The sequence below is a fragment of the Miniopterus schreibersii genome, assembly GCF_964146895.1.
Source record: "Miniopterus schreibersii genome assembly, chromosome: 13".
Taxonomy (NCBI): Eukaryota; Metazoa; Chordata; class Mammalia; order Chiroptera; family Miniopteridae; genus Miniopterus; species Miniopterus schreibersii.
Window position 1 is genome coordinate 41,350,998 of NC_138113.1, and position 15,550 is coordinate 41,366,547.

General features: G+C 37.0%; 1 protein-coding gene across 2 annotated transcripts in view; it reads left to right on the forward strand.

Annotated features, from left to right (window-relative positions):
- ALMS1 (ALMS1 centrosome and basal body associated protein) overlaps positions 1-15,550 on the forward strand; it is a 113,404-nt gene that overhangs the window by 28,556 nt on the left and 69,298 nt on the right. For both annotated transcript variants that reach the window (XM_081156973.1, XM_081156974.1), the window contains one exon: positions 20-167. In XM_081156973.1, the coding sequence (XP_081013099.1) occupies positions 20-167 (148 nt within the window). The remainder of the gene's footprint in view (positions 1-19; positions 168-15,550) is intronic.

Here is a 15,550-nt window from a genome sequence, read left to right on the forward strand (position 1 = left end):
TTTGTATCTCTTTTCATAGGTAGGTCATTCTAATCAGTCTTTTTCGTCTGTATTACCTCCATTTGTTCCTCATGAGCCAACCAGAGAGTTGGAGTTTCACTCTTCAGATCTCAGAATGTTGAGAGTATCTCCTGAGATTGTGCCAAAGGCTCTCAAACATTTATCAGGTATGTAGAAAAGGTGATATTAAATGTCCGTATGGCTAGCTTGTTAAAAATATTTAGCTGTGGCTAATTTTTTATATTTGAATTCCTGCAGTCATGTTGACTTTGGATTAAGTGTATTTATAAATGCACAGGTCTCATTAGATGAACCATTTGATTTAATTGCATTCTTCAGTGTTTAGAACTGAATTTCATGGACAAGTCTTAGTTAGAGTCAGTTTGTTTCTATATTCCTTTCTGTGACTTGAAGGAAAAAAATTAATGGAGCTCAAGAGGACAAGAGTGGATACAAATAAGCTTGTAGAGAGGGAATTGAAAGCTCAGTTTCGAGGCGGAAAGCAAGGTTATCTATTTGCTGTAGGAGGTGGGGGCAGGTGGGGGTTTTAGGAGATAAGAGGAGAGTGGCTTGGGTGAAGGCTCAGAATTTATGTTGAAGTGAATAGGAGATGGAGCTAAGGACAAGCAAAAGGATTGGCAGGTAGTTCTGAGAAGTCAGGTGAGGTTAGAAATGATTTTATAATGTTGTCAGCCTGTGTTGCCTCTCTGATTTCTCTCTACTAAAACTCAGTAATGGAGAAGATTAATTACAGGATTGATTCTTAGTTTAGGGATTTGGGTGTGGTGGAAGGATAGCAGGGCAACGGAATATGTGAGAGAAGAGTTGGTTAGCTGTTGGTTTCAGCCTGCATAGGGAAAGAAAAGAAGTCAGGAGAGTTGTTAGTCTGGGAGAAAATGAAGGGACAGAGGTTTATTTATGAAGTTGAATTCATGAGGTAGGTATGAGTTATTGAGAGAGCTAGAAGAATGAGTAATTTTGGTCAGAGTTAGTTAGTACATTTAAATGTGCATCAGTTTGAAGGGGGTAAGATCCACTGCTTGGCCCTGCGGTGGTTGAATAGTAGAAGTTGAATAAAGATCACTGGGATAAAGTAAATTGAGATTTTGAAGCTAGCTTTTTGGATTGATTAACTATTTTTAAATATTTTCTGATTTTTTTGTGGGATTTGGGGCTTAGGGAAGCCTTTGTACCTTGAAGTCTCCAGAAAGTGAATGGAAGCAACTGGAGTTGTAAGAACATGATAGATGGAGGATGGTATTGAAGCTATGTGTGGCCTAAACCTCGAGAAAGGAGGTTTTATTTGTATGTCTTTTGTTTATTTGAGGAACATAGAAAATATGGTAAGGAAATCATTGTGAGAGGTAGTTAAATGCTATCTTCTATCTATCTCTCCTTGTTTTCAGAGTCATGGTATATGGGAGAGGGCTGCATAGTCAATAATATTATTAAGAGGAAAATCAAGTGTTTTTTAGGGCAAAAAGTTAGAGAGTATTCTCTGAAAAATTTGAGAAAGGTTGTTTATTAAATAGCAGAATGGTTTCAAAGAGCACAGAGGAAAGAAGGGAGGGAAGGAATAAGTAGTGGGAGGAACCAAGGTAAGAAAACAGCAGGAATAGAATATGGGGACAGGAGACTGGTAATATTTGCATTCTGTCTGGACCAGAATTTCAGTGATAAGCTTACTTGAAATGAGTGGCCTCAAATATACTAATTTTATCAAGTAATTTTAATGTCGGAACTATCTAAGGGTCCCAGCTCATACCTGGTTTAGTCATAGAGATGAATTTAGAACTGCCATAGGGTTTGAGAAGGGCATCATATCTAAAAATGTTGTTTTGTGACTTTAACAAATTATAGCACACCTTGGTAAAGAATTCTCAGGTTGTTGTTCACCCCCCCCCTTACATCCTTTGAAATTGTCCCCAAATTCTTGGGTATTCTGTTCTTTTTTTTTCTCTATTCACATTTTAGTTTGGGCAGTTTCTAATGACCTACCTTAAAGCTCACTGATTTGTTCCTCAACACAGCATGTGCAGCCTACTGATGAACCCATCAATGAAGGCACCCTTCATTTCTGTTACAATGTTTTGGTTTCTATACTTTCCTTTTGATCTTCCTTAGAATTTTTATCTCTCTGCTTATATTACTCATCTGTTCTTGCATGTTGTCCATTTTTTCCATTAGAGTGCTCAACATATTTAATCATAGTTACTTGAAATACCTGGTCTGATATTCCAAAATCTCTGCCATTTCTGAGTCAGGTCCTATTTCTTGCTTTGTCTTTTCAGACTGTTTTTTGCCTTCTAACACGCCTTGTAATTTTTTGTTGAACACTGGACATGATGTACTAAGTAAAAATACTGAGGTAAATAAATATGCCTTTGGTGTGAGGTTTTATTTGGCTAGAAGTTAGGCTCTATTACAGTTAGCTATAACTGTGGTGTCAGACGCTAAAATTGTCTCTGGTGCCCTTGTTTTTTCTCCTATGTTGTCTTTTGGTTTCCCTTAAGATTCCTTAAACGGGGTCATAGGCTTGTTTGCATTCTTTCCTCTGTAATTTATACAAGAGCCCTATTTATGTAGTGGTAATATGTGGAGGGAAGAGATTTCATTATAATAACCCTATGATTAGGTCTCGGTCTTTTAGTGAGCCTCTTTCCTTAGGCCAGGGGTGGGGAACCTTATTTCTGCCAAGGGCAATTTGGATATTTATAACATCTTTCGCAGGCCATACAAAATTATCAACTTAAAAATTAGCCTGCTATATTTGGTCAAACATTTAATTTAATTTATTGAATTTAGAATCCTGCCAGTGGTTACCTTGGCAGGGCCAGACCAAATGATTTCTTGGGCCTTATATGGCCTGCAGCGGGACTTTCCCCACCCCTGCCTTAGGCTATTACTGTTGCAAGTGCTTCTCAGCATTTTCCCCCTCCTTAGGTGAAACAGAAAGGCTAGAAGGGGCCTGGAGTTGGGTATTTCCCTTGTTACAGGCTGGTTAGGCTTTGATAAAATCAAGTCAGGCTCTGGTAATTTAGTTTCCCTTGAGGTCAGCCTATTGTTATGGAGACCAGAGGGCTTTGGGGCTTTAAAAATCGTCACTTTTTCCCTCCCTCTGCCATAAATATGAGGGCAAATTTTGTTCCATCATCATCCTGAGAGCCTGGTGGTCTCCTAGAAGTAAAATTTAGGGGCCTTCCCTAAGGCTGGGCCCCAGGAGTTTTTAATCTCCAAAGTGAGTCCATGTTTGTTTGGCTTTTAGCAGTTTGCCAATTACAGTTTATTTTTTCTTACCAGTTCCTGGTTCCAGAGGCTTCTGCTCCCCATAATCTCTGATTCTCTGTGTTCACCTGAATCTACAGTTTTCAGGATGGTGGTTTACCTTGTAAACTCATTTCTCTGATGGGTTGAAGAAGAGTTGTTGATTTTCAGTTTGTTCAGCTCTTTTTATGTGAGATGGTAGTGACTTCTAAACTCTTTTACATGTTGGATAAGAAAAATCTCTTTCTAAAAAAGTGTTCAAATACAAATATATGATAAAAACAGCTAATCTAGAGCTTTAGGCAACAAATGATTACACTGAGAATGAAAATTTAAATCATTAGCTTTTATTATTATTATTTAATTTATCTTTATTGTTGAAAGTATTACAGATGTCCCTTCCCCCCCCCCCCCATTGACCCTCTTCGCCCCCTTCCCAGGCCTTCCCCACACTATTGTCTGTCCATGGGCTATGCATATATGCATATGAGTTCATTGGTGAATCTCCTCCTTGCCCCCCCCCCCCAAATATGACAGCCTGTTGCATGCTTCAATGTCTTTGGATCTTTTTTGTTCATCAATTAATTTTGTTCATTAGATTCCACATACAAGTGATATCATGTGATACTTGTCTTTCTCTGATTGGCTTATTTCACATAGCATGATACTGTCTAGGTCCTTCCATTCTGTCTCAAAGGGTAAGAGATCATTCTTTTTTATAGCTGCATAGTATTCTGTTGCATAAATGTACCACAGTTTTTTAATCTATTTATCTACTGATGGATACAAACATTACTTTTTTAAAAACAGGCTTATTGAGATGTAATTCACATACCATACCATTCATTCATTTAAGTTTTACAATTCACTGAGTTGTACAAACATCACTGCACTCTAGGGAAACCCTGTACCTGTTAGCAGTCACTGCCCACTCCATACCTCCCTGAGCACACTCAGCCTTAGGCAACACTAATCCACTCTGCTTATAAATTTGCTTATTCTGGACATTTTTGTATAAATGAAATCATAAAATATGTGATCTTTTGTGTCTGGCGTCTTTCACTGAGTATGTTTTTAAGATTTATCCATGTTATAGTATGCATCAGTGCTCATTCCTTTTTATTGCCAGATTATAGCCCATTGTGTGGATATGTCATGTTTTGTTTATCCATTCATTATCTGATGGACATTTGGGTCATTTCTACTTTTTGGCTGTTATGAATAATGCTGCTATGAACATTTATGTACATGTTTTTGTGTGTATGTATATTTTCTTTTTGGTATATATTTAGGAGTGGAATTGCTGGTTCATGCTAACAATGTTTGACATTTTGAAGAACTGTTAAAGTTTTCCAAAGAGTATGTACCATATTACATTCTCACCAGCATTATAAGGGTTCCAGTTTCTTCACATCCTCAACAACACTTGTTATTTTTTTGTCTTTTTTTATTATAGCCATTCTGGTAGGTGTGAAGTGATATCTTGTGGGGTTTTTTTGTTGTTGTTTTTTTGTTTTTAAATATATCTTTATTGATTTCAGAGAGAGGAAAGGAGAGGGAGAGAGATAGAAACATCAATGATGAGAGAGTCATCGATCGAGCCCGCAACCCCGGCATGTGCCCTGACCAGGAATCGAACCCTGATCGCCTAGATCCTAGGTCGACGCTCAACTGCTGAGCCACGCCCGGCCGGGCTCATTTTATTATTAAGTTTAAGAGTTCTTTATATATTCTGGATACAAGTTCCTTATCAGATAAATTATTTGCAAAATTTTCTTCCACTCTGTGGGTTGTTCACTTACTTGGTGGTATTGATTACAACAGTTTTTAATTTTGATGAAGTGCAATTTTTCTATTTTCTTCTTTTAAAAAAATTTAATATTTTACATAGTGGTAAAATACACATAAAATTTACTATCTTAACCATTTTTAAGAATACATTCAATATTAAATACATTCACATTGTTGTGCAAATATCACCGACATCCATCTTTCACCTTCTAAAACTGAAACTCTGTACCTATTAAATAGTAACTCCCATTCTTTCCTATCCCCAGTCAACTACTACAGTAAACCTCAATTTTGTAGACCTTGATTTAATGGACTTCGGATTTAACAAACAAAATTTCCTGACCACCTGTCATATGTGAAAGTTAACACCCTGTTAATTTTAAAATGCTTTTAACCAGGATTTGCTTATAATTAAGCTAACAGGTTATTTTTTTTATTATTGATTCACTGTTATTTTTAACAAATTTTAGCGAATAGGTCATGTTGGAAAAAGCATTGTAGTAATTTCACTGACATAAATATTACATATCTGCAGCTATAGACTGTGTATTTAAAACCAAGACTCACCACTTGTAAACAATGTTGAGCGAATGATTAGCACATGATCACACTGCATCGCACGGTGATTGGTTCTGTTGTTGCCTGGCATGACTTTTTGCAACAGTTTTAATGCCTGCTGGTGGTGTTCTGACGATGTTCCATGTTCTGATGTGCCTGTTGTTCCGATGTGCGCTGAGCCATGCCCCAGCTGTGTGCATATGTTTATTTGTGGTGACTGGTAAATGCATGCCTTTACTAGACCTATTCAGTAGAAATTTAAAAGTATCGTAATAAATATAGAAAACTGTGAAATTAAACTTTTCATACATACTTCATTTTAATTACACAAATGTGTCTACATAAGTAAAAACAGGCAACCTAACTAATTTGTCAACTTTTTAACATATGCATTCAGAAAACCTACTTTTTTATATAACGGATTTTCGGCTTTAACAGACACCCCTTCGCCTGAATTAGTCCATTATATTGAAGTTTTACTCTATTTTACTTTTTGTTTCTCTATGATCTCTGACAACTCTACCTACCTCATATAAGTGGAATCCTACAGTATTTGTCTTTGGTGACTGGCTTATTTGACTTACAATAATGTCTTCAAGGTTTATCTATGTTGTAGCAGGTGTCAGATTGCATTGAAACTGTAGATTAGTTTTGCCATCTTAATAATAAATATTTTGTCTATAAACAGGGAATGTCTTTTCATATATTTAGTTGTTCTGTTACCAGAGAGCCGCCCAAGTCAGAGAGGGCTCTAGACTCTCCCCGCCTCGTATCTTGTGAGCTCCAGAGAAAGAATTTAGATGAGTGGCAGAAAGCAGTGTTGAAGTAAAGCAAGTGAATTTATTAAAGATACACTTGGCATAAAGCACAAGTCGCAGCTCAGCTAGTCTGAGCACCCCACCCATTGGGGTTTTGAGGGTTTTACATCTTTTTGTTGCAAGCTTCAAGGTTTCTCTCCCCTGGTATCAGGATTAGCATACCGGGTTTCAAGTTCCCCCTTGTCATTGCAGTTTAACTGTTGATTATCTTGTCCTGGGAGGTTTCAGGACTGCTTCGGTGTGATAATAACCTCTCTCTCCTGCCTTAGTATCTATCTATCCTGCCTAACAGTTTTTTATTTCTTTTAACAGTATTTTTTAGTTTTCAGTGTATAAATCTTGCACTTTGTTAATTCTAAATATTTTAATCTTTTGGTGTTATTGTAAAATGAATTGTTTTTTAAATTTCACTTTTGGAATATTCACTGTCATTGTGTAGAAATACACTGTATTTCTTTTGTATGTTAATTTCGTAGCCTACAACATTACTTAACTACTTGTTTAGTATTTCTAATTTTGTGTGGATTTCTTATCATTTTTCTACACAAGACCACGTCATCTGCAAATAGAGATAGTCTTTCTTTTTCGTTTCCAGTATGGATGCCTTTTACATATTTCATTCCCCAGTTGCCCCAATTAGAGTTTCCAGTACAGTGTTGCATAGAAGTGGCAAGAGCAAATACCTTTTATCTTGTCCTGGTCTTTGTGGGAAGGTATCATGTCTTTTAACATTAAGTATGATGTTAGCCATGGGATTTTTATAGATGCTGTTTATCAGGTTGAGGAAGCTCCCTTTTATTTGGAGTTTTTAGAGCATATTTATCATGTAAAGGTGTTAGATTTTGTCAAATGTTTTTCTGCATCTTCTATGATGACCTGATGGTTTTTGTCCTGTATTCTAATCATATGCTGCATCATTAATAACTTTTCATATGTTGAGCCAACCTTGAGTTCTTGGTTGTATATGTGACTTGGTTATGGTGTATAATCCTTTTTGGATGTTGCTGGATTACTTTTGCTAGTAATTTTTTTGAGGTGTTTTTGGTTTATAGTTATAATAGATGCCTTGTAATTTGTTGTTGTTGGGTTTTGGGCGCAGGGTAATACTAGTGCCTTAGGTTGAGTTGGGAAGTATTCTCTCCTCTTCTAGTTTTTGGAAGAGTTTGTAAAAGATTGGTATTAGCTTTATTAATGTCATTTGTTTATCTGCTATATGTCTATGAGAATTTATATGTTTCATGAATCAGTTTTCATAATTTGTATCTTTCATGGAATTTGTCTATTCCAGATAGGTTATTTAATTTGTTGGCATATAACTGTTTGTGGTATTACCATATAATCCTTTTTATTTTGTAAGGCTGGTAGTAGTTCTCTCTCTTTCATTACTACTTTTAGTGATTGGAGAGTGTTCTCTCTGGGGGTTTTTTTTGGTGTTTTTTTGTGTGAGTCTAGCTAACTTTTGTCAGTTTTTTTGTTGATCTTTTCAAAGAAATGAAGTTTAGTTTCTTTACTTTTTCTAATTTTCCCCTCTACCTTTTAAATCTCTATTTCACTTATTTCCATTTTCGTCTTTATTATTTCCATGCTTGCACTTTAGTTTTAGTTTGAGCTTTTTACTGTTTCTTAAGGTGAAAGGTTAAGTTACTGACTTGAGTTCTTTCTTTTTAATACAAGTGTTTACATAGATAAATTTCTAAGCACTGCTTTAGCTGCATGCCTTGATTTGTTGTCCTTTTGTTTTAATTCACCTAAAATAATGCCAAATTTCCATTGTAATATTTTGTTCTTGTTGACACCTCGGTTATCTGGGAGTGTGTGTTTAATTTCACATAATTATGAATTTCCTTTTGTTATTGAGATCTCATTTCATTTATTTTGGAGAACATATACTTTGTGTGTTTTCAGTTTTTAAGTTTTATTGGGGCTTTTTTTATGTCCTAGCATATAGTTAATCCTATAGAATGTACAGTTTGCACTTGAGAAGAATGTGCATTCTGCTGTTGTTAGGTGGTGTGTTCTATACATACATATCTGTTAGTTCTAGTTGATTTATAGTGTTCCAGTCTTCTGTATCTTTGTTGATCCTCTGCCTGGTTGTTTTCTCCATTTTTGAAAGTGAGGTGTTGAAGTCTCCAATTATTATTGTCTGTTTCTCCCTTCTTTTCTACCAGATTTACTTAATACATTTTGAGATATGATATTAAATGCATTTATGTTTATGTATTATAATTTATAATGTTACATTCCTGATGAATTAAGTTTTTTTTTTTTTTTTTGGTTATAAATTTACCTTTAATTCTAGTAACATTTTTTATCTTAAAGTTTTATTTTGTCTTTTATTAGTGTATTTGCTCTAGCTCTTATGGTTGCTGTTTGTATGACATATCTTTTTGTATCCCTTTATTTTCAACCTAATTATATTTTTGAATCTGAAGTGCATCTTTTGTAAATAGTTGGAATTTTTTTCAATGCAGACTGATAATCTCCTTTTTATGTGATTGTTTAACCCATTCACATTTAATGTCATTACTGATGAAGACTGGGTTTACATTTTCTGGTGTACTTTTTGTTTTCCATAGGTTTTATATCTTTTTTGTTCTTCTGTTCCTACTTTAATGCTTTTTATTGAATTAAGTTAATATTTTCTAGTGTGACATTTTAAGTTGTTTAATGCTATATCAGTATTACTTATTATTTATTTATTTTTCTAAACCCTCACCTAGGACATGTTCATTGACTTAGAGGGAGGGGAGAGAGAGAGAGACATTGACTTGTAGTTCCATTTATTTATGCATTCATTTGTTGCATCTTGTATGTGCCATGATCAGAGATCAAACCCACAATCTTGGCGTATTGGGATGATGCTCTAACCACTGAACTAGCTGACTAGGGTTGAGATTTTTCTTATTTCTTGAATTTGGTCTGTAATGCTATCAGTTTTCCTCTTAGGACTGCTTTTGCTGTGTTCCATAGATTTTGGGTTGTTGTGTTTTCATTTTCATTTGTTTCAAGGTATCTTTTGATTTCTTCCTTGATCTCATTGTGAACCCATTCATTGTTTAGTAACATGTTATTTAGCCTACATGTCTTTGTGCAATTTTCAGGATTTTTTCCCCTGTGATTGATTTCTTGTTTCATACCATTATGGTCAAAGAAGATGCTTGATATCATTTCAGTCTTTTTAAATTATTGAGTCTTGTTTTGTTTCCTAACATGGGGTCTATCCTAGAAAATGTTCCACATACGCTTGCAAAGAATGTATCTTCTGCTTGTTTCGGGTGAAATGCTTTGAAAATATCAATTAAATTCCATCTTATCTAGTGTGTCACTTAAGACCATTGTTTACTTGTTGAATTTCTGTCTGAAAGATCTATCCACTGATTTCAGTTTGCTATTAAAATCCCCTACTATGACTGTATTACTGTCGATATCTTTCTTTATGTCCATCAAGACTTGCTTTATATATTTAGGTGCTTCTGTGTTGGGTGCATAAATGTTTACAAGTGTTATATCCTCTTTTTGGATTGCTCCCTTTACTATTATGTAGTGCTTGGTTTCTTCTGTTTTTTTGGTTTTCTTTTTTTTTTGTTTTCTTACTATATAGCCTTTGTTTTAAAGTCTGTTTTGTCTAATATAAGTATTGCTACCCCAGCTTTTTTTCCCATTTACATTTGCATGAAATATCTTTTTGCCATCTCTTTACTTTTAGTCTATGTGTGTCTTTCATTCTGAGGTGGGTTTCTTTTAGACAATATATATATGGGTTGTGGTTTCTAGTCCATTCAGCTACCCTATGTATTTTAATTGAAGCATTTAAGCCATTTCCATTTAAAGTGATTATTGATAGGTTCGTATTTATTGTAATTTTATTCTTTATAAGTATGCTCCTCTTTTCTTCTTACAGAAGACCCTTTAACATTTTTTGTAATACTGGTTTGGTGGTAATGCACTTCTTTGCCTTTTTCTTTTCTGGGAAGCTCTTTATTTTTCCCTCAATTTTAAATGATAGTCTTGCTGGGGAAAATAGTCTTGGTTGTAGGTCCTTGTTTTTCATCATTTTGAATATTTCATGACGATCCCTTCTGGCCTGAAGTGTTTTTATTGAGAAAGCTTGACAGTATGGGAGCTTTCTTGCAGACAACTAACAGTCTTTCACTTCCTACTTTTAAGATTCTCTTTTTGTCTTTAACCTTTCCCATTTTAATTATGATGTGTCTTGGTGTGTATCTCTTTAGGCTCATGCTGTTTGGTACTCTTTGTGCTCCCCAGACTTGTGTGTCTTTTCCTTTTACCAGGTTAGGGAAGTTTTTAGCCATTAATTTTTCACATAGGGTTTCTATTCCTTGCTCTCTGTCCCTCCCTTTGATACCCCTGTGATACAGATGTTGTCATGCTTCATGTCGTCCCAAAGGTCCTTTAAATTATCCTCATTTTTTACAATTCTTTTTTCTGCTCTCATTGGGTATTTTTTGTTACCTTGTCTTCCAAAATTGCTGATTTGATCCTCTGCTTCATCCAATGTACTGTTTATTCCTTTTAGTGTATTCTTCAATTCAGATATTGTCGTCTTTTTAAAAAAATATATATCTTCATTGATTTTAGAGAGAGGAAGGGAGAGGAGGGAGAGAGAGATGGAAACATCAATGATGAGAATCATTGATTGACTGCCTCCAGCACGCCCTCCACTGGGGATTGAGCCCGCAACCCGGGCATGTGCCCTGACCTGGAATCAAACCACGATCTGGATCCTAGGTTGATGCTCAACTACTGAGCCACACTGGCTGGGCTGTTCTTTTTTTTTTTATGGTTTCTATGTCCTTTTTCATGATGTTGAAATTCTCACTAAGTTTCTTGACATTCTCACTAAGTTCCTTGAGTATCCTTATAACCATTTTTTTTTTTTTAACTCTGTATCTGGTAAATTGCTTGCCTTTATTTCATTTAGCTCTTTTTCTGGAGATTTCTCCTATCTTTCATTTGGGGCATATTTCTTTTTCTCCTCTTTTTTGGCTGCATCTTTGTGTTTGTGTCTGTGTAGTAGCTAGATCTTCTATGTCTTTCAGTCCTGGTAGGGTGGCTTTATGATGTAGTAGGTATATTGTGGGACCTAATGGTCCATTCTCCTTGATCACCTGAGTTAGGTGTTCCAAGAATGTCCCTGTGTGGGTTATGTGAGCTCTCCTGTGGTAATTGAGTTTTGATGGTTATTGGCCTGTTTGCATGTGGGGTCAACCCTTAGGCTGGCTGACTGAGGATCAACCCAGACCATAGTGTAGGAGCTGCTGTGCCGGTGCTGACCACATGGAGCGGAATTTGCCTCAGCAGGATCTGGTGCCTGCCAAGATCTCCCTTTGGATATGCCTCTTGTGACACTAATTGGATCCTGCTCTGATGTTGTCTGAAGCTGGCCACTGGTTGTGTCTATTCTGGGACCTCTTGGGAAGGACTCTGGGGCAGACCATTGTTAGATGCTGCTTGTGACTGGCCCTGGGCAAACTGTTTGGAGTTACAAAGCGATCCACAGTTTGTTTGTTTGTGACTGCCTCTGCTGGGCCTTAGTGTCCTTGGGAAAGACCAAGCTGTGCACCAAGGCTGGCCTTCAACCAGCATCAAGCCTGAGAGCATGTCAGCAAAAAGCCCAAGACACTCTGAGATCCATTTTCACCTACCTTTCCCTGCTGGCCTGCTGTTAGGCTCAGTGACTGAAAGAGCCTCTGGCAATACTCAGGTTCCTTGAGGTAGGTTCTCTGTGAGTCACCAGGTAGGGGTGAGTGGTGTTTACCAGATTGATACAGGCTCAATCTGCCATTGATGGGTCTGAAGCCACTCAACAAAAGTTCCAGGATATACTAAGTATACCTTCCCCTTTCCGAGTGCCCGAAGATTTTTTTTTGTGGGGAAGGGGTCTCAGGAAATCATCAGAGTGAGGCTGGCAGAATTTATCATGCCCAAACAGACCAAGATTTTGCCATGTGAACGGAAGGCTGTGCATCAGTCGGGTGTGTGTGACAGAAAAATGGTCCCTGCCCTAGAACCACGCAACTCAGCCTGTCCCAGATTCTGACAGGAGCCGTAGCTCACTAGGGGGGCCACCAGGAGTCAGGAGGGTGGGGCTAGTAGATCTCCTGTGAGAGGAACATGCTGGTCAGGTTCACAGGAATGTTAGAGGAATGGTCTCTGTCCCAAAGCCATACAGCTCAGTCACTGATACCCCCTGAGTCTGCCTAGACCTCTATACCCGGTGAGGCAGCTGACTCAACAGGGTGCAAGCTGGACAGGGTAGAGAGACAGGGAGTCCATTGAGTGTGGCTATTGCATTTTCCCACACTGGTACCATATAAAGGAGAGTGCTCCACCAAAGAAAGATGGCATCTATGGTGTGGGAAAGGGACTCAGTACAGGGATCTTGGCAGCTGTCCCTTCAGCTCTTTCCTAGAGTCACAACCATATTCTCTCCTCACACAACTCTAGTCCCCTCCGCCCTCCCTTGACTGGAACCCAGGGTGAATGGCTGTGAACAAGACTGTGTGCTGGCACTTGAAGAGGGTGTCTATGTCTCTGGCAGATTCCTGTCTCCCTGGCGGACAGAATCCCAGCTGATTTTCATAGTCATATGTTATATAGGTGCCTCTTCCCAGTTCTGGTGCTCTGGGGTGTTATGCTTGGTGTGGGGTCTGAACCCCATACTCCTGAGGGGAGCCTTTGCTGCTGAGATATCCCTCCAGAATCTCAGCCACCTCTGGTGGGAGTGGGGCCAGCCCTTTTCCTGTCTTTGTTCTTCCTACCAGTCTCGATGTAGCTTCTGTAAATCCTTGGTTATAAGACTTCTCTTCAGGAGTCTTCAGTTGGCTATTCAGGTTGATTTTTCTATATTTTAGTTGTAATTTCAGTTTGGTCCTGGGAGGAGGTGAGTGTACCTTCTACCTACTCTGCCTTTATCTTGGATTTTCTCTCCGCTTTTCTTTCTGATTTTCATTGAGTCCTGTCTCTTTTTTTCTTGGTGAGTCTCGCCAAAGGTTTGTCAATATAGTTTATCTTTTAAAAAATCGTATCTTAGTTTCATTGACCTTTTCAGTCTTTATTTGGCATTTATTTCTGCTCTGATCTTTCCTTCCTTCTGGTAACTTCGGGCTTTGTTTATCCTTTTTCTATTTCTTTGAGATGTAAAGTTATGTTATTTGAGACTTTCCTTGTTTCTTGATATAGGCATTTGTCCCTATAAACTTCACATAAGTTTTGGAATGTTTTATTTCCATTTTCAGTTGTCTTGAGGTATTTTTTGTTTCTCTTTTTATTTATTTTTTGACCCATTGGTTGGTCAGTTTATTAATCTGTTTTGATTTATTAATTTCTTGAGCTTTTTTTTCTCAAAAATTTTCATAACCCATATCCTTCTAAAGTTGCAATGCACTGTACATTCTTCCCTTTTCTTTTAGTTTTCTTGAAGTTAATACTTGATATTTCTACCTTTTTACTTTATAATTCAGTCCTTACTGTATTTTCAGCTCCTTATTTGAAGCTCACCAGTGGATTTAGAATGACAGTTATAGTGAAAAGAGTTCAGAATTTTCAGTTATAATTAGAAAGCTAAACTGTCTGTTTTTGTCATTTACTCACTGTACAACTCTAGGAAAATAGAAGTTTGTTACTCAAAATGTGGTCTAAGGACCAATAGTATTGGGTATTACCCAGGAGCTTGTTAGAAATGCAGAATTTGATATCCCACCCCAGACCTACTGAATTAGTCAAAGAAGGTCTTTACATTGACCAGCACTTGCTATATCATTACCTTTGAAATTTAATTTTCCTGTCTGTAAAGTATAGCTAATTTTTGCTGAATATGTCAATCATTTTGCTACCATATGTTTTACCAATTTACTTATTGTCTGTTTCTTTTTGATAGAATGTAAGCTTTGTGAGACAGAATGAGATTGTAAGCTTTGTCTGTTTATTTATTGCTACTATATTCTGCATCTAGAACAGTGACTGGCCTATAGTATGCAATTTATTTTTTTGAGTGAACAAATGATTGAACTCATTACTTGTCAAATCTTGCCATTTCTATTACAGTTATTTACATCCCATTGCTATTTAGAACTATTTTTATTTAGAATTACTGTATTTGACAGTACAAATATACCACATTTCCATTGTTGCAGAAAGTTCGGTGAGACAGTACTGCTTACACTTTTGTATTCCCTTTTCAATTTAGAACCTGTATTTCTGCAATACAGTTCTGATCATATCTGTCAATAATTTCCTATGCCATATAGAGTTACGTTTAAACTTCTTAGTGTAACCTTTAGAGGGTTTACAGTTTCATATTGTTAAAAGGAAATATCTTGCCCTAGCCGCCGGTTTGGCTCAGTGGTTAGAGCTTTGGCTCAAGGACTGAAGAGTCCCGGGTTCAGTTTCATCCAAGGTTACGTACCTTGGTTGCAGGCTTGATCCCTGGCCCCCGGTCAGGACTCGTGCAGGAGGCAATCAATCGATGTATCTCTCTCTCTCTCCCCCGCCCCTTCCACTCTCTCTGAAAAGTGATGGAAAAAATATCCTCGGGTGATAATGTAAAAAAACCTAACATATCTTACTATGGCTACACTTATTAGCAGAGTCAGTTAAACCCACTGAATGCATAGTATCCATCTGGGCCATATTGCATTGCCCTTGTAGGATGTGGGAGAGAGGGGAAATGCATGAAAATAAGCTGATGATCCTTTGCTATGCCATGGAATAATGTATTTTGTCTCAATTGAGGAGTATCAAAACTTCTGCTAGCATACATGACACAGTAACAGGCTAACTTGTTAGCTTATAAGTAGTGTGAAATCAAATCCCAGAGTAGACAGCCTTTTCACAGCACATTGAAAATTCTTTAAAAATCACCTAAAGGTCTGCATAATATTTCATCAAATTGCTATACTGCTATCTTTAATCTATAGTTCTGTTGTTGAGTATTTAACTTATTTTCACATTAGATTGCTGCTTTAAATGGCTTTGTAATAAATATCTTTGAGTGTAAATATTTGTGTCCTTTGATGACTGTTTCCTTAGGATTCCTTTCTAGAGTGTAAATTCCCAAGGAAGGAAAGAAAGCTTGCTTTCTTTTAGTGCATAAA